This window comes from Crinia signifera, chromosome 3, assembly GCF_055691185.1.
Source record: "Crinia signifera chromosome 3, ASM5569118v1, whole genome shotgun sequence".
NCBI lineage: Eukaryota > Metazoa > Chordata > Amphibia > Anura > Myobatrachidae > Crinia > Crinia signifera.
Genome location: NC_139219.1, coordinates 87509472 through 87529791, shown reverse-complemented (window position 1 = coordinate 87529791; position 20320 = coordinate 87509472). Strand labels below are relative to the sequence as shown.

Genomic DNA, 20320 nt, shown 5'->3' with positions numbered 1-20320 from the left:
TCTTTGGTTTCATATTCCTCAGAGGAATCCATGTGCGTGTAAAAAAAAAAATTATAAATCTTTTCTGACTGGAATTAAAATGTGCCACACTAGAGGGGGGTATCTGCATTCTAACATGGTTTTTCCAGCTTAGCTTTACATTGTGGGTCTCATGATACAAACCTCATACTTGCAGTTTAGGATCGTATTCAATGAGGCCGTTTAGCCCCCGTGCCAGCCGCTCACACTATTCAACGCGCTGGGGAAATATACTGACCCTGCGAGCTGTGACAGTGAGCAGACAGCACTGCTCGCTGTTACAGCTCACAAAAAGCATTGATTACACCCCTCATAAGTGCATGGTCGCATAAGATTTTTCTTGAACTGCCCAGAGGTCCTTTTCCATGCGATATATTGCATGCGATCCCAACCAAGACTCTGGCCCCGAAATATCTATAATGCAGAACTAGCAATGTAGAGGCTCTGCTGTGCACAGGACCGAGCATTGGATCAGATCTTAAACTCATCTGATTTGCCTGTTTCCATACGATTTTTTTAATTGGATTAAATCGGGCAAAATAGGAAAAGTGTATGGCCAGCTGAAGAGGTGTGTGTGTGTGTGGTTCATTTTCTATACAGTATTAGGTAACTGAATAACAATTGTAGCTGTTGGTTGGGTCTTCATGGATACACAGGAACTGTGCTAGTTCCTGACTCTAGGCAGTTTCTTATTAAAGGTACAGTGCTAGTACCAAGCTATGCAAAGTTCAGGCTATGAAACATAAAACACACATTTTGATACTACACCAAGGCAATATGTATAATACATGTAATGCTATACTGTATACTGACAAACACATTTTTAAAAGCTTATCTCTCATTTAAAAAGTTCTAATAACATTGTTTATATCACAGCTTAGAGAGAGCAAAAGACATGGCCTGCCGAAATATCATGTACTTCGCAGCATTATTAATGGAGTGCTTTGGATGTTTGTCTTGTTTCTAGTGTCTGGAAAAACACTTAAGCTACTAAAGTGTTTGAGTCATATCTGCTCTGTTTTGCTCATGGAAAAGTGCGATTTCAATATGAAACTATTTACACACAGGGCTTTATGCATGGAGTGAGCAGCTCCCGTCTCACTACCCTTTAGGCTACTTTACCTTTTTTGTTTTTTAAAACTCCATCTCTTTGAAAGAAAGTCTGATGGGTTGCGGTAAAGTCTTCTGCATTCATATGTGCATTGCCTTATGCAGTTGGGCCATTATTTGTGTGGTCAAAACAATCTGTTGGACTCATTGGTTAATACCAAAGATGGACATTATCTACCTGTGTGATGTCATCTTCCAAGGTGTATTGCATACCCTCCAACATTACCCATTACTTTAGCAACAATATGTTCTGCTCCTGGACTATCCTTTTAGTGCATAATTGCCATCACCATTGTTGAACAGTTAATTGATGAGAAGGGTGTTTCAACACAGGTGACGGCAATCATACATTAAGAGGGAAGTCCGGGAACAGAGTATTTTGTGCCTAATCAAATGGGTCATGTTGGAGCGTATGGTATTGGGAAAGCTTAAAAATGGTCTCTGTGACTGCTATATAGTACTTAGTAATCTGATAAGCTCCTTGTGCTCTTTCCTGCAATTACTATAGTATGGCTCTGATGCCATCGTAATGACCCCCTGAATAAGCAGCCTATCAGAGATTCCAGAACACATGGGTCCAGGACCTTATCCTGAATCCCACATTTTATCACTTAAAATGCAATAAAAACCTCAAGCTTTATTCGGATAACCTTAATATCGCCATTTAGCTAAAAGTACGATAATAGGCAGTTATTTTCACCCCAAAAATTTTCAGGGCTAATAGGATGCCAGCCACAGTCCGGTATTACAGTAATCTAGAGAGCCCACAATGAACAAGAACTCAATTAGTTTGGATAAAGCAATTACCTGTGATCAAGAATTGTGGGTCATTGGATTACCCCAGCCCCAGATATTTTATTTGCTGAAATACATATCCCGGCTATCATTTTCTCCTCATTATTAAAAAATAAATAAAAAGTAAATATCAACCACATCATGTGATTTAACTTTTTTTTAATACTTCACTTAATAAATACGAACAGCAATCTATGCTGTTCTGCTTTATCAAATGCCACTTTCTTGGGGTACAGGATGATTTTGCCAGTTTCATTTATTTCACTCTGGGCACGCTTTGCAGAATTAAAAGGTGACCTTGCCACGATACCCACAAATCACTATTTATAACTGCATAGATTGCGATTTGTGAAAATAACCTACAAAGTCTACATTCCTGTAACCCATGACATTATACTAAGGAACTCGCAGCTAACTGAATTTGGCCAATTGTATCGAAGAGATCATGAAGCATTTTTTAATTTTGCAACTACGGTTATCTTTAGGAAACCTGCTCTCAAGAAATGTCTGTATTGGTAATTCTGCAACATTCACATAACTGGATATTGTTTTTACGCATACTGTAACTTATAGTCATACTGCATGTTTTGACCTTTTTTATTTATTTTTTTGCATCTCATTTTTAGGAAGAAGAAATGCCAGAAGTAGAGATAGACATAGATGATCTTCTAGAAGCATCCAGTGAGGAAGAACGGGTTGTAAAATTACAGGTACACATTTTTGTAAACATTTTTATAATCTAATGTTGGCTTCTTTAATCGCTGGGTATGAGTCCTTGGGTCCACCAAATAAAGGTCGACATACATTGGGTGGACCACTGAAGGTCGACATGCCTAAGGTCAATGGGGTCCAAATGTCGACGCAAACATTAGGTCGACATTGCGAAGGTCGGCATGGGGTTTTCACAGTGTTTTGTCCCGAATGTCGACATAGTCAACATGGACACAGTATTTGGGCAATCTGAATGAGCCGGTATATATATTTTAGAACTCTCTCTCCACAGTGGTTACATGGTAATACATTTTTTCCACATAAAGGTGCCAATAATGAGTAACACCCAATTTTATAAAATAGCCGGTTCAAGTATAAATTACTGTCCGGTATGTTACTCAAGTCAGTTTCTACATAATAGCCATTTTGCTATTAATGCACACTGAGTAACAAATAACACTACATAATAATATCAGATAACACAGAGATCGTTGTGGCATGCATCTGCAGATATAGGGCTAAGCCCCCAGGCCGAACGACAACCTATTAGAGACTAGTTATCATTTATCTAATACCTTCCAGAACATAATAGCTATACTTGTATTGGTTGCTATGGGTAACATCTCCTCTTCTTTTAAATTGAGACGTCATGGATCAATAACCAATCTTTGTGGAAAAATCGGTACTAATGTAGTATCTGGGCTGCCGATTTTGTGATTGTATGCCTTACCTTAAGGCATACAATCATATGCGATGCGATTCAATGCGATTTTGCATAGGATTCAATGTTAAGAAGGTCCTGTTCATTTCCCCACTATCCAAGTGGGCATAGAGTTGATTTTCTATAGCGTGGCGAGCGCAGCGAGCCACCGAGCCCGAAGCGTGGCGAGCGGACGCATATTTCTTAAAAAGTATTCTGTGTCCCCTCGCGGGGCTCGACACGCTTCGGGCTCGGTGGTTCGCTACGCTCGCCACAGGTTTATATCCAACTCCATGCCCACTTGGATAGTGGGGAAAGGAAAAGGACCCCTTTTTCCCATGGAATTCTATATTAAAATGGACTCAGACCATTTTAACATTGAATCCTATGGAAAAATCTTGACCATCGCATCGCATACGATTTGGTCGCAATGCGATCCGATCCGATTTCTAAATCGAACGCCCAGATACTACATAAGTACCGAAAAATCAATATCAACTATCCACATAATAAATGTAGATATTCATAAAGAAACTTCTCCACAAAACATTGCGTCAATACTTAAGAAGAACATGAAGCAATTAAATACACATATAACAAAAGTAACAAAGCAATAAATGTAAATGGCTATAGTATTAAAACATTCCCTCTACACACCTACAGGAACACTCCTCATGTTTGTGCCCTAAAAGCCATATGTAATTCAAGGCATTGGACCCTAACCTATGAGTTGTAAAAATAACCAACTCTCTCCAAGATACACCCAGAGGCACAGAGCTTTAGGTTTATCTATAATAGTAATTAAGGGTTGTTGCTATATGGGCTGGGCATTTGGGGCAAAAAGGAGCAAGTTGAATCCCACTAAGCACAGTTGAAATACTGGCAGTTTAGTTCTTCCTTCATATGTCTCAGGTTATTCCAGGTTTATTAAACTAGTGGTAACAGATCAGCCCTTCATGTTATGGAATGGTGTGATTACGCTGTGCTTCTGTTTGTGCTCCCTGTGCATGTGCTTCGCTTGTTCATGTGCTTCGCTTGTTCCACAACCCACTACATCTGTGTTCTGTTTCTTTCAGGAATCTTTAGTAGACTGCTACAAGCCAACAGAGGTAATTACTTTTTACATCCATACTCAAATTTTTTCAGCTGTAACTAATGCAATTACTTTCGCACATCACCCTTTCATGACTAGACTAATTTAATATATCATACATGTGTCTGTTAAAGGCATACAGTATCTCCTAGATCTCCCAATTGCAGCTAAAATATTCCTATATCTAATGGGCTGTCCAGAGACTGCCAGGAATGTATACCCATCAGATCCTTGCACATGAAAGTGCAGGAGTGTATTTGGAGTAGAGGGCTTAAAGGTGTGTACACACGAGATGATTTATCGTAAGCGATATGCTGGATAACAATATTGTTAATGATATATTGTGCATATTGTCTAGTGTGTACACATTATATCATTAACGAAGCAAGGTTGTAAACGACCCCCTCCCAGTCGTCTGTACATGCAGCTCATTCCTGACTATGGGCCTGATTCAAAGTTGATCGCAAAATGCTAAATCTTTCTCAAATGGGCAAAACCATGTGCACTGCAGGTGGGGCAAATGTAACATGTGCAGAGAGAGTTAGATTTGGGTGAGTTATTCAGGGTTGCCGACTTTGGGGCTGCCCTCTCCAGTAGAGGGCAGCCCCAAAGTTGGCCACCCCCCTCGCTGTGTAATGCTGGTATGACAGTCATTGCGCAGTATGGGACGGGGTCATAATGACGCGGTTCACGTCATCTGGTCCTGGCGGACCCCTGTCAAGGTGGGGTTGTGGGAGGCTGCCACCATTGCTGATTTGTCCACCTTTCCGAGATGTAAATGAGGCGTGATTCACAAACATATGGTTGCTCATAGACACATCCAATCTGAAATAGAACATTCTAGTAAATAAACTCCATAATGTTGATTTGGGGGTATGATACTTTATGGTAGCATATTGTATTATATACAGAGAAAAGTTTAATTGATTAATTCATACTACCGCCTAAATTATATCGATCTGGAGCATCTTCTAGGGTTTCTAAATATGTTTTATGATTTACATGGATCTGGGTGAAATGACATTGCTTATCTGATTATACTCCATATAGCTGCCATGCTTTCTCTTGAAATTTTCTGATTGTGGTGATTATTTAAATAAGCTGGAAGTAACTAAAGGCTAAGCAGATGTGCTGTATTGATTGCTATAGCATCCATGCAGTGTCGTACATGACCCCTAGATTTTCTGTCCATTAGCATCTAATGTGGCGGAGTGCTCTGTTTTCGTTGTTGATGATGTTGTGCTGAAGATGCGATAACAAGGATTCTAGGGTGTAAATGAATACATGACTGTTGTAAAAAAGAGCAAAGATGGCTGAAATGGAGGTAATCTGATGACTGTAAATATTTGATGGGTTACAAGTATATTTCATACTTGTACTGGACCCTATGAGGTTGCAAACAAAAATCCACAAGTTTGGTGGTACTCTAGGTGCGGCTGTAATGCACATAGCCACATTTACTTGCACCTGATGACCAGTGCTGACAGCTTCTTGGATAACTGCTCAGGGATTTCATGAACAAGCTTATGGTGAGTAATTTCAAATAAGACAGTTGGAATCTCTGCTGACAGTGATGGAGTATATTCTGTAATGATATGAAGAGGCATTTGCTTACGTGTAGGAGTGAGATGCCATAGCCCAAACACTATTTTTGTTTCTTCTTTTTCTTTGTTTATTCTGTCTAGTATACTTAGTTAAACCTATGCAATAACCTAAACCAATATGTATTCTATAAGACACAACCCTATTTTGTTTAATTTCTCTTCCTGTTAATGAAGTCATCGTTTAGAAATGTCTGCAGTACAGGGGTGAAAATTTCAGGAAAAAAGTGTCCGGTACTCTTTACTTAGAAGGGCGCCCATCTCGGCCATCTCGGGCATTGAATGCACTAAAAAATCAGGTGCGATGCGACAGAGGAGATGCCCGAGATTTCCCATAGGGAACAATGTTAAATGTCTCAATTGACCCGATTTTCCTGTTCAATGCCTCAATTGACCCAATTTTTCCATAGGAAACAATGTTAAATGGGCCACAGAGGCCAAATAGGCACCCTGAAGTGAAAAATGGCCACCCGAATTGTTAACGCCACCCCACGATCAACGTGAACCCGAAGCGTGGCGAGCGCAGCGAGCCCGCGAGGGGCGGCGGTACGCGTCCTACGACCTTTTCATACCCCCACTATCCACATCGGCGTGGAGTTGAGAATAGAAAGTGTGGCGAGCGCAGCGAGCCACCGAGCCCGAAGCGTGGCGAGCGGCCGCGGATACCTTCACAGGTATCCGCGTCCCCTCGCGGGCTTCACAGCTGTCCGCGTACCCTCGCGGGGCTCGGTGGCTCGCTGCGCTCGCCACACTTTCTATTCTCAACTCCACGCCGACGTGGATAGTGGGGGTATGAAAAGGTCGTAGGACGCGTACCGCCGCCCCTCGCGGGCTCGCTGCGCTCGCCACGCATCGGGTTGACGTTGATCGTGGGGTGGCGTTAACATTTCGGGTGGCCATTATACACTTCAGGGTGCCTATTTGGCCTCTGTGGCCCATTTAACATTGTTTCCTATGGAAAAATCGGGTCAATTGAGGCATTGAACAGGAAAATTGGGTCAATTGAGACATTTAACATTGTTCCCTATGGGAAATCTCGGGCATCTCGTCGGTTGATCGCACCTGATTTTTTAGTGCATTCAATGCCCGAGATGCCCGAGATTTTTTACTAACGATGCCCACGATCAAAATCGTGGGCGCCCTTCTAAGTAAAGAGTACCAAGTGTCCTATTTAGGATTGTTTTTATTTTGCACCTTATTTATCAACTTCCTTGTGACTTCTTATAGTCCTTGATTTATCTCCTGGAAAAAAGTGTTAAAATCTGAAATATGTGTGCAACAACATAGTTGTGAAACATTGCACTGCATACATACAAATGTTATAGACTTGAAGCCGGAAGTGTTAATCTGCTCACAGCAATAGATGCTGTTATAGCTGTGCTCAATGTTCCTGGAGGTACCTGATTCCCCATTAGACAGATTTGTTTTCTTTTAAATTCTTTTTTCTTAATTTTGAGACTATTTCCCATTTTTTTTGTACATTTTTATTTATTTTTCCCATCTGAATCCCATCCAATGAAAGAAAACAGTGTTGGTTCCTAGATAAAGCACTGGACTTCAGCCTTAACTGGGGGCATAGCCAGGTCATTCATTATGCAGCATAGGTTCCCATTTAGAATGCAGAGAGCACTGTGGGATCCCGATTACTGTAACCCAGTGGTTCCCAAACTGTGCGCTGTGGCACCCTGGGGTGCCTCGGGACACTTGCTGGGGTGCCTAGGCTTGGCAGTCCAGGACCAATGCAAATTATTTATGGTCATTGTAATAGGCCAAACTAGTGCTGGTAACTGCCAATCATGGATTCAGTATTAAATCCCGGCGGTCGGGATCCCGGCGTTCAAAATCCCGATGCCGGAATCCCGACCACTGAAATCCCGACAAGGGGGGGACATGTTTCGCGCCCCCCCCCCCCTTCCTTGCAGGCTCGCTGCGCTCACCACTCAGCGGGCCCGGTGCCTCGCTACGCTCGGCACACTAATTTATTCTCCCTCCAGGGGTGTCGGGATTTCGACGGTCGGGATTCCGGCGTCGGGATTTTGAACGCCGGGATCCCGACCGCCGGGATTTACACTGCATCCCCCAATCATAAACCATATTTACAAACAGAAGTGCATCTTGTCTCTCACCACATAACTGACCCTAATGATGACCTATCAATACAATTTACTTCATTAAATATATATATATTTTTAAAATTTCTCATTAAGAAACTTTTATCCAAGGGGTGCAGCAAAAAAAGATTGATAGATTGACAATCGCCTCGATTAAGACAAGTTTGGGAAACACTGCTGCAACCTGTTTGCTCAGACCCAGTGGCGTAGATATCGTAAGGCAGCCCCCGCTGCTGCTTGGGGGAGCGGGGGCTGCGTGGGCGCCGGATGCTGGCACCGGCCACTGCCCTCCACCCCTCTCCTTACTGTGCCCGGCCCCTGCCTCCCTCGCCGCGTCTGTATTCCGCCGGGAGTCGGGACCGCATATCTACTACTCTGCATCCCGGCGCCTGGCTCCTTATGAGTCCAATGTCCATTACAAAATGGCCGCCTCCTTAGAGCAGACCGTTTTTTAAGATGCTAGAGGAGGCAGCAACGGCCTCCTCTAGCATCCTTACAAACGGTCTGCTGTAAGGAGGCGGCCATTTTGTAATGGACATTTGACTCAAGGAGCCAGGCGCCGGGACGCAGATTAGTAGATATGCGGTCCCGACTCCCGGCGGAATACAGACGCGGCGGGGGAGGCAGGGTAAGAACGGGGAGCCTGAGGCAGCGCTACATTTAGGGAGGGGGGTGGGCGCCGAAATTATCCCGTGGGGGGGCGCAAAAATTGGCGCTATGCCCCTGCTCAGACCAGTATGTTGTGCAGGCCCCATGGGGTCGTACTCAGACACTGGCAGAGGGAAAAGTTTACGGAATGCCTATGTCTGGGTGGAATGGTCTAGTGAGCAAAGTGTCATTTTTTGCAGATGACACTAAGCTAAGTAGGGTTATAAAAACAGACGAGGATGTCCCAACCCACTAAAGGATTCTTCACAGTTAGGGCAGTCAATAGCAAACATAGACCACATAGATTGTGGCTACAAAATTGTCCTGGCCAAAAATTGTCTTATAATATAGGATTGTCATAGATGGGGATAAACATACCATAAATTCCAAAATAAGTCGAACACTATGGATTGAAATCTTTTTTTCAACCCCACAAACTATGTTACTATGTAAAAGTATAAAGCAGTGAAGAAAGTATTGCATAATATCAAAACGAAACCGGTTATAGCTGAGAACATACAGCATATTTATTACTTCTCCATTGCAATGGCTGCATGTGGATTATACATCTGGATATTTAAGCTGCCTGAGCATAAGATTGTTCATAGATGTGTTGCTGCATAAGTAGTTATTAGCCCAGATAGGGAGAGAGAGCTCCTATGCCAAGGTGGTTATTAGGACAACAATATTTTAGTGTGGCTGGAATGATATTTTGCATAAACAGGGAGGTAGTTATGGAACATCCACTTCTCACTGATATTCTCCAGCAACCTTATCACATTATTCTCCAGCTGCCACTAATGTAGTCAAAAGTGCAGTCTTGTTATGCTGAGTTTGTTCTCTTGGATGTAAATAGCATTGTTTAAAAGCACTGATTCCAAATACGGTTTCTAGGCTGTCATAGACATATCACATGGATGTTGCATATTCTCTGCGACATCCTTATACTTACGAAACAAGAGTGTATTTGCAAATGTGCTTTCTGAGCATTGCTTCTTCCTACCCCTCTTGGTAGTAAAGGATGATGTGCACAGAAATGTATACCACTCTGTACAGCTCATTTTTTGAGCATGCAAAGAGCACATATAATCAAGATATATAGAGCTGAATGTGCACCCATTCTAGTACCTGAACAGTGCCCTGATTAGCTGCTGCTATCCAATTACAAGCACAGGACAACAGCGAAAGCTTGAAAGAAGTTGACAATGCTATTCTATATGACAAACCAGAGCAAGTAGTCATGGAAGCTTAAAGTGAAGATGGATAGGTACATGGAATTGTAAGGCAGGGGCTATTCCAATGCATGATGACTGTAGAGAAAGCCCCAAGTACCAGTTCCCATAGCACAATACCAATCTGTGAATCTGATAATTGTGGGAGGATCCACCGAGAGTGCATGAAAAGAATCTGACCAAAAACTATAATCACACTAATCTGATTTAAGAAGCGTTCTGTATAAGCTGTACCTGAGACTTACATGTAGTGGCAATGGAGAAGACGTTAAACTTACATGTGTTTGTGATGTATTAAGTGATCTCCCACGCTGCTGTCAAATGTCAGTGACTGTACTTGATGTTTACCCATCTCACAATAGAATATGTCTGAAGCATGCTTGTGATGGGTACAGGACTGACACATGAATGGCATTCATTTGTGGCCCCAATGTCTAGGAAATGAATAGGCAACCACTGGAACTATCCATCCCAGCATGATTTGCCACAATTTAGCATGCGCTAATGGCAAAGCTGTGGCCATGCTCAAATATGCTCTTCTCCAATGTCTGAAGTACAACAGATTGCCTCCCCTTGGTCTAGGATATGAGAATCCCAAGCTATGGTACCTAGTGGAAGAGCAACTCTCTAATGGTATTGAAAATCAATTGGTACAGCCAGATGGTGAAAATAAGAAAATCTTTCAGGGAAAAAAAAACAGGCGCAGCGCTGAACAGACACTTCTGAATCAGTGAACTCTGAGATCTAGAGTAAGGTGAAGTGTTTTCACACATTCATTCATTCTGCCTCTCCATCAATACCTACCAAGACTACCATCACTAAGCATACCATTGAGGCTATTGACCACACCTCTCTATCCTCCCTGTTCGACTCAATATTCTCCCATGTATCTGGTATGGAAGTCATGGCCCTGTTCTGTTCCAGCCCCTCTCCTCCACACCACATGACCCTATGCAATCCCACCTCCTCCACTACCTCTATCATTCTGCCTGTTCCCATCTTGCCCACCTCCTCAATATCTCTGTCTCATCACTCAGCACTCTTCCCTCTGGCTTCAAGCATGTACTCGTTTCCCCTATTCTTGATCCGATCACCACTCCAACTACTAAACCATCTTACTCCTCCCTCTAGCCTCCAAACTCCTTGAGCATATTGTCTATAACCATATTACTGTGTTTCTTTCCTCCCACTTACTGCTTGACCTATTCCATTCTGACTTCCGTCCTCTCCACTCCACTGAAATTGCCCTAACTACAGTCTGCAATACCCTCCTTGAAGGGTCACTTCTCTCTGCTTAATCTCCATGACCCCTCTGCTGATTTTGACACTGTGGACCACCCTCTCCTTTGGGAAATCATTCACTCTCTTGGTCTGCATTATACTGCCCTCTCCAGGCTGTCTTTCTACCTATCTAACCGATTCTACACTGTCTCCTCTCTTGACTCCACCTCCCAAAGGTTCTGTTCTTGGTCCTCTCCTTTTCTCTTTCCATATGTCCTCTATACATGAGCTCATTAGGTCTTTTGACTTACAATATCTCTATGCTGATGATGCTCAAATCTACCATTCTTCCTCTAACCTCTTACCCACCCTCCTCACTCGTATATCCAGCTACATCTCTCTTCTTGGATGTGTCAGTGCTTTCTTAAAGAGTGCTCTTAAACTGAGCTGATAATCTTCCAACCCTATCTCAACTCTCACATTTTCATTCTCTATTGATAGCACTTCTATCTCCTCTTCCCCAGCATGGAGGACAGCGGGATTCTCCGCTGTCAGTGCGAGGGGACCAGGCTCACACTGCTGTCAGTGCAGGGTGAGCTGTGCCAAAGGACCTCCGTGGGAGCAAGGAAGCGTAATGTAAATTGGTGTAAAATGTTTGTATTACAGTTGTACTTTTCTTGATGTGTGTGTGTGTGTGTGTGTGTGTGTGTGTGTGTTTATTTTAACATTCTTTTTACAGATAAACTTGTGGTTCACCATGTCCTAGCATGCGGGGGAGGCCTTCTGGGACTTGTAGTTTTACTATAAAAAAGCAAAGCTTATGGGGGACAACCCCTTTATTTGGGAGGTCCCCATTCCCCCAGGTTCCCTGTCCTTGGCTGAACAGCCACGGTCGTCATGTTTTGGCCGGGGGACCTTGAGTAAAAAGTATCTCTGTGCTGGTTCCAAAATACGAGGGCCCCCCAGGCCCCCCCCCCCCCCCATATTTTTGGAAACAGGACTGGTCCAAGAGCCCGGTGCTGGTTTCTTAAATACAGGGGAACCACACAAAAAACAGTTTTGCCTGGTATTTGGGGAACTAGGACCGGCTCAGCAAGCGCGGGGCTGGTTATGCTTGGGAGGGAGGTGCCCACATAATTTTTTTTTTTTTATGTTAACTTTAGAACACTTTTTTGGACAGAACCATGCGAAGATCACACTTATCTGTACATGGTTCTGTGAAATTCACCAGGTTGGACCTGGTCTATTTGTTTTCCGATTTTTGGTCATGTTAAGGATGCAATTTTTTTATTTTAATACATTTGCAAAAATCTCCTAAAAACTTTTTTTACATTGTTTTTATGGGCTTTTGTGTGTGGAATTTTGAGGAAAAAATTTATTTATTCCATTTTGGAATAAGGCTGTAGCATAACAAAATGTGGAAAAAGTGAAGCACGTTAATACTTTGCAGCGTTGCGTGTGGACCAGAATAAGGTCCATAATCTCAATGCCATGAATTTTAATACAATGTTTTTTTCAAGGTCATGCGATACAATATACATAAAAACACTTGTGTTATCACCTTCTCCATCCTATTTATATGTTGGAATGTTAAGCTGGCTAAATCAAGGACTGTAATAATTCAGCTGAGAATAAAACCCTTGATGCTATCCAGCATGGTAAAACGCATCCGTTATTTTCTGTGCTGAAGCTGAAAAGGGAAATAACCTACTTTACATCCCACACACCATTTCAAGGAACTTTATAATCTTCACACTGTGATGCTTTAACATATAAATCCTTAAAAAGCAACACTTTTTTTAACCTGTTTATTCAAGCTTATAATGTTTTAAGATGTTAGGCTTACAGTTCAGTATATTGCTTAAGTGAATTCAACAGGTGTTTAATTTTGCCTGAATGAACATCATTAACACAGTAGCTTCAACAGATGGTACTGTTGGTTAAAATTTTGAAAAATGACACTACTAGCAAGTAAGACCTAATGAATACTTCGGGTCATATATATTGGTAATTGTGCTATTAGCAATATTTGTGTGTATAAATATATATCATTTAAACCATGGGGCAGATGTATTAAGCCTAGTGAAGAGATAAAGTGGAGATAAAGTTAAAGGTGATTAGGAACCAGCCAATCAACTCCTAACTGTCATTTTTGAAACATAGCTGATTGGCTGGTACATTATCACCTTCTACTATATCTTCACTTTATCTCTTCACCAGAATAAATACATCTGCCCCATAGAGTGTTACAATAAAGAAGGATTGTAAATCGACAATTATCCACAGTCCATTGTTATCATCAGAAAAAAAAACTAACAGTGTTAGTGAGTATACAATAAATGATACTTTGAATAAGATACATTGCAAAGTATAGTAGTATAATAAGTACAGAAACAGAAATCTTGCAGAAATGTTTTGCATAATTAAAAGACTTAACTCAATGAGACTCAAAGAACAATTGGAGGATCATTGCCCACTCTACGGGTCCTATACCATGTTGCCTTAGAAAGAGACTTATGGATTTAGGATCTTATGGCGACAGATAGTGTTGCTATAGAGCTTTCTCACATTTCAAACAATTGCTGAACCTTTTACCTCCCTTTCCAATATTGTCCCCATCCACTCTGAATCTATACTGAAAATATGTAATAGCTTTGCCTTAAAAATGGAAACGGAAGGGGGTTCAGGATGTTTCCAGACATGCAAAATGGCCTTATGTGCTGGTATATTCACTGCCAGCAAGAGTTTTTTGCAGCCCTTAGTTATTTGTAGACCCTGTGGTAGAATTCCAAAAAGTGCCCATTCCGGTATTAATGGTATTAACCTTAATAGGTTTTCTCCTGAATAATTTCGGATTTGCAACCAAAAATTACAAAGTAAGGGACACAGCCAAAGACAATGCATAAAATTTGCTTGAGGTGCTCCCCATTTAAAACTTAAGTGTGAAGTAGAAAATGTCTGTGCGGAGAGAGGTATGTCCTATGGAGTATATTTAGAAACATTTTCATATACATTGCAGAAGATAATGATCGACTTGACCTAATGTGAGCCCCAATCAAAGCCTTCGTTTGTAAACCCAGGATCTGAGAGCAAACTATAGGCCCCTTGTAGATTAGAGAGGTCTAATTGAAAACAACATCGCCTGTAAGCTAAGGAAATTATCTCTTTGTTGAGCGGCTCCTACAGCATCAGCGAGTCAAGTTGATTTTGCCAATCATTCTGGGAAAATGAATAAACTTGTGTAGCATTAGGCTAAAAGAAATTCCAGCAGGTATTCTATTAGTGCTGGGTACTTCTCTGTGGCTTCTTGGAACATGAGAGGTCGACAGAGTTCAGCATTCACAAAGCATCCAATATTAACCACTCAACCCAGTCTCCAGATATTAAAAGGGGGAGGTACAGGGATTGTGTGCATCAGGCTTATACCATGGTAAAGCATGTGCCATAGTCTCCTAACCTACCATAACCCATAACCCTGCCATATAAATCGCCTGAACATGAATTGAAGTTGTTCATTATCCTTGGGGCTTAACATGAGAGTTAGTCACTGAAGCAGGTACATTAAACATGGAAAAGACACCATCTTAACAAGATTAGCTCTTCCAACCAAGGCTTGGTCTCCTAGGCAGTCTAATCTCCCAGATAAGTAATGAAATCAGATTTCCAAGCTAAGGATACATTACCCTCTCTTTCCGAGAAACCCCCAGAAACTCTGAGCCCAAGCATAATGCAACAGATTTTGACCAGTTATCTGAAAACCAGAAACCTCCCTAAATTCTTTTAATATTCAAAAAATATGAGGCAAGCATTCAGAAGGCCACAGTATACAAAAAGATAGTCTGCAGATGCAATCAGTTTGATGTTTATTTCCAATCGCAATCCCCTGAAACCCAACATCATTCTGGAGTATACGCAAAAAAAGGATCAATGGCTAAGTTGAACTTGAGAGAGGAAAGGGGGCACCCACCCTTGACAGGTACCATGGTACACTGTGATTGGAGTACTGCTAAATCCAAATATTTGAAGAGAGGTTGAAGCTGATATTTAAAAGTATTGGATTGTCAATAAAGAGGGATAAAAATTTCTATGTTTAAGAACTGAAAATAAGTGACACTAGATCACTGTTTTAAATGTGTGGTGTAGAGGCCAAGTAAAATATTTTGTGTAAGATTTGAATGGGAAGAGGTGACAGTAGGAGCTATTTCTGAGCGTATTCCTTTTACTGAGTGAACATCTTGCACAAAGCCAAGTCAATGTCTAGTTACAATTTGTGGAAGTAATTATGTGATGTGATTCTGTTAGCTGGGGGTCACGGTCAGGCTTTTGAAGTAAAATAGTATGAGCCGAACTATATAGGAAGGGAGTATGATTTTGGAGAATATAATTAAAATGCTCCACCAACGTAGGCGCAATATGTAGTTGTAATATTTTGTAGAATTCATTAGACAAGCTATCTGGTCCTGGAAGCTTATGAAGAGGGATGGACTCAAAATGAAAAAAAAAAAAAAGTATTGTCCAAATGTAGGAACAATCACTTTACTTCCTGGTTCAGGGCTGGACATGCAAATACACATGTGCAGTTATTAGACCATTGGCCATTTCTAGGGAGAGATCCTGTGGATATGAAATCATTGGGTTTCAATGACTAACACCACTTTCTAGCTGCCCTCGTTAAAAATTATGGATCCCAAGGGCCATCTGCTGCAGTCCCTCATACATAAATCTATGGGAAAAGTTTGTATTTGCCGGTATCTATTTTAGGGATATATCCTGCAAATATTGTTTGATAAATATGCCCCTTGGAGTGAGTCTAAAGATTTCCTTCCTAAACTCACATGTGGTTCTAAAAGGCTTGATAAGAAATTTAGACATACGCAGGCTCTTTGCCACCTTCAACTCCTTGCTCCCCCCCCCCTCCTCCAGCTCTTCCGTCGTCTCCATTGTAGCCGCTGATTTTGCTACCTACTTTGCAACCAAAACCTCCTCTCTTAGGGCTGCCATCACTGCTGCCATGACCTCACCCTCTCCCTCCTCCCCTCCAACATCTCCACTCCCCTCCTTCCCACCCCTGTCCTCATTTTACCCCACCACTGCCACTGAAGTCCATTCTATCCTTCAATCTGCTTCTCCCTCCACCTGCCCGCTCAATCCTATTCCCTCCAATATTATCCGTCGTCTCAGTCCGTCGGTCTGCTCTCACCTGGCTCGCCTCTTTAAATCTTTCCCTATCCTCTGGGATCTTCCCCTCCTCCTTCAAACACGCTCTTGTCTCCCCAATTCTCAAAAAAACAAATATGGACCCCCAACTCTCCGTCCAACTACAGGCCCATCTCCCTCCTCCCTTTTGCCTCCAAGCTCCTAGAATGTCTGGCCTATAATCGTCTCCCAAGCCACCTTACTGCTAACTCCATTCTAGACCCCTACCAATCCGGGTTCTGCCCTTAACATTCCACTGAAACTGCCCTGACCAAAGTCACTAACGATCTACTATCGGCTAAATCCAAAGGCCTCTTCTCTATCCTCATCCAGCTTGATCTGTCGGCTGCCTTTGACACTGTTGACCACCATCTCCTCCTCAACACCCTCCGCTCCTTTGGCATCACTGGCATGGTCTTCTCCTCATACCTCTCTGATCGCTCCTTCTCCGTCTCCACTCCGAGCTCCTCCTCTCCTACTACCCCACAGCCAGTCGGTGTTCCCCAAGGGTCAGTCCTTGGCCCTCTCCTCTTTCAAATATTCCAGCTAGGAGGGATGTACAACATATAGGTATTGGTTTCTGAGGCTGTGATTTGGGATATGCTGGTCTCTAGAGTACTACTACTCCTACTCAACATTAATAATAAATGGAGTCTTGCACTAAGGCATCAATGACATACATTCACAAATAAAAACAGTACAAAAAGTAGTACCCAATAATTATTCCTATGTAACAAGTAGACCATGAATTTGAGGTGCATTAGTTTATTTGAACTTTGGGAGAATGGTATATCCACTATGTATGTGAAATTTGGGCAAGCAGTAGCTCTACACCCTTTGTTCAATGGATAACAGCATGCTCTGCCTGCTAGGAGAATTTGTCATTCCACAACCATTGCAAAATCACTAGTTGCCTAGGTCTGGTCACTGTTTTGCAATTTCATCTTAAGACGTCTTGTCTACTTGACTACCGTACTCCATTACCTTGCGGAGTCAATTCAAGGCCTCAGAGTGAAGTGATAATAATTTTATTGATCTAAAATATTTCTCCTCATAGGGGGGTATTCAATCCCGTGGGGAGATGGCCGCCAGGCCCTATTCAATGCTGTCTTCCCTGACCGCATTGAGCAGGGTTTCTCGGCAGAACGAGCCCGACTTCGCAAGCGGTCAGGCTTGTTCTGCCGAGATCCCGGCTGCAACTCGTGGCCACGCCCCCTTCTCGCTCCCCGGCAGGCGGGACATTGAATCCCGCCTGCATGTGCTCAGTCGAGCTGACCGAGAACGGGACAGGGTCATGGTGGTCAAGCAAGCTCGACCACCGTGACCTAAACATTGAATACCCCCCATAGATTCAAGGCACAGAAATCATGAACATAACACAGCTTTGCAGAAAATACAGAAATTGTGAACATAATGCAGTAGTTTAGCTTTACAGAAACCATAAGCATAAAAGAGAAAATTAACTTGCAGAACTTACAAAACATCAGGAGCACAATAAAGTTGAAGCAGCTATTTTAGCTCATAAATTCCAAGTAGAGGTTGAGTCTCCCATATCCAAAATGATTGGGAGCAGAGGTATTTTTTATTTTTCCATATTTTTAAATTTGCATACCAAAAGAAGGAAACATATTTTGGGGATGTGATTCAAGTCTTAAATTGAAATGCATTTACAGTATGTATCATATCCAACTTATACACAGAGCCTGAAGGTAATATAATACAGGTTGCATTATCCAAAATGCACAGGACCAGAAGAATTTTGTATAATGGATTATTCCATATTTCAGAATATTGTTTCAATGATGTATCTTGGGGTATCTTGCATTTATGTTATATAAACACATCAAACACATGAAATACACACAAATGGGTTTTATTTGTGTGTAAAATAAGGTTTCAAAACATGAAACAATCTCAGATACTGAATTTGAATGGCAAGCAATCAGTTTCTTGCAGATATTTAGTGCCAGTTACATAGCATGTCCTCAGTAGTGCTGTTACAGATGTCCCCAGTAGTGCTTCTAGAATTTTGTGCATGAAATTTATGTATATTGAACAAAGCAAAGGTGTCATTATCTCCATTTCACTCAGAAGTTTTTTGAATTACAGAATATATCGGAGACTCAACTTGTATTAAGGCCCATACAGACACTACGATGTGTCACCATCGTTCATTTTCACCCTTGAAGTGAAAATGAAAGACCTCAGCATTGCAGTGATCGCTGGTGCACGACGGATGAGAAACGACCACAAACGATGCAGGTCCTTTTTCTATTGAAAAAACAAACAATGTTAACGACCATAGCCAAATTGACCTGCATGCATGGATGATGGCTATGGTCTTTAACGACCCACGGGTACGCGCATCGTTTGTAGTCGTCCATCATTCACAGCATAAACACTAGACGATGTTGAAAGATTCACCTCCTGAACGACCCTGAACGAAGTCGTTCTGAGTTGTTCAGGAGGTGATTTATAATGGGGTCGTTCATCATCATTAAGGCATCATCGTAGTGTCTGTATGGGCCTTTATTCATCCTACTTACAAAGGTAACAGACAAGGCAGTCATCTTGGACGCCTTACATAGGATACACTAGGAAATGCTGGACAAGATGATACATGATGGTGTAGCTACAGAATTTTAGTTAGACATGCAAGCATTACAACGTCATCCGATCCATACATTAATCTGTACCTTGGGTGCAATATATAGATTACAATGTGCAAGATATGAAATACATGAAAGTAAAACACAGTAAATGTAATGGCAAATATTTGACTTTGGAGAGTAAAAATGTAGGTACTTGTGTATTATAGCGGCGAACATCGCATCGCATACCTCAAGGCATATGATGGTATGCGATGCGATATCGCGCAATGGCATACAATTTTAGTGTGGCGAGCCACGGAGCCCGAAGCGTGGCGAGCGGACACGTATAACTTCACAGGTATACGCGGGGCTCGCTGCGCTCGCCACGCTTCGTGCTCGCTGCCCTCGCCATAGTATATAAAATCAACTCCACGCCGACGTGGATAGTGGGGGTATGAAAGGTCGTAGGACGCGTACCGCCGCCCCTCGTGGGCTCGCAGCGCTCACCACGCTTCGGGTTCACGTTTATAGAGGGGGTGGCGTGGGGTTGCATTTTAGATTGTAAGCACCCATTAGGGTGCTTAAAACCACCCATTAGGGTGCTTGTACAATTTTTAATCGAATAGTGGTGTAAAATTGCGTCGCATCGCATGCCATCGGGTGTATGGCATGTGATGCGATGCGATAAAAACATCGCACGACAAACATCGGGGGCGCCGCTAAAATATACAAGTACCAAAATGTATTCTGAAGTATGTTTTTGTTGTTTTTTTATGTTTTTTTCATTCTTATAATAGTTTGTTTTATATTTCAGGAATTTATTAATCAACTATTGTCCCGAATACGAGGCATGCGAAAATTGAGTCCCCCTCAGAAAAAGGATATATAAACTTGCCATGACCTTCCCAATCTTAAACTATACAGCGAGGATATCAAGATCACAATATTTTAAAGATATGTTCTATCTGGAGAACATGTTGCTGTTTTATGGAGGGAAGGGTGATTATCAGGCTGTAGTTCTTAACATAATACTCAACTTGTTTATGTGGTAGTTAATAAAGTTGTTTTTGTTTTTTCATGTTTGTTTTTCACAAGTTTATTTTGGGCCAATGTTGAAGTAATGCAGGTAAACCATATTCCATCACTTTTTATTTTACAATGTTTAGAGTTGGATTTGTAGACATGTTAATGGCTACGTGCATTTAAATGAACAGTACAACAATCAGAACCTCTAAACCAGAGGAGCATTTGGATTACAATAAATTTGCTCCGGGTGTCTTCTCAATTTCATAG

The 20320-nt window shown here is 42.0% G+C and overlaps 1 protein-coding gene across 1 annotated transcript in view; it reads left to right on the top strand.

Moving 5' to 3' along the window:
* PPP1R14C (protein phosphatase 1 regulatory inhibitor subunit 14C) overlaps positions 1-20103 on the top strand; it is a 65411-nt gene extending 45308 nt beyond the window's left edge. The window contains exons 2-4 of the mRNA XM_083176167.1: positions 2550-2633; positions 4411-4443; positions 19842-20103. Of these exons, the coding sequence (XP_083032293.1) occupies positions 2550-2633; positions 4411-4443; positions 19842-19916 (192 nt within the window). The 3' untranslated portion in view covers positions 19917-20103. The remainder of the gene's footprint in view (positions 1-2549; positions 2634-4410; positions 4444-19841) is intronic.
* The last annotated feature ends 217 nt before the right edge of the window (positions 20104-20320 follow it).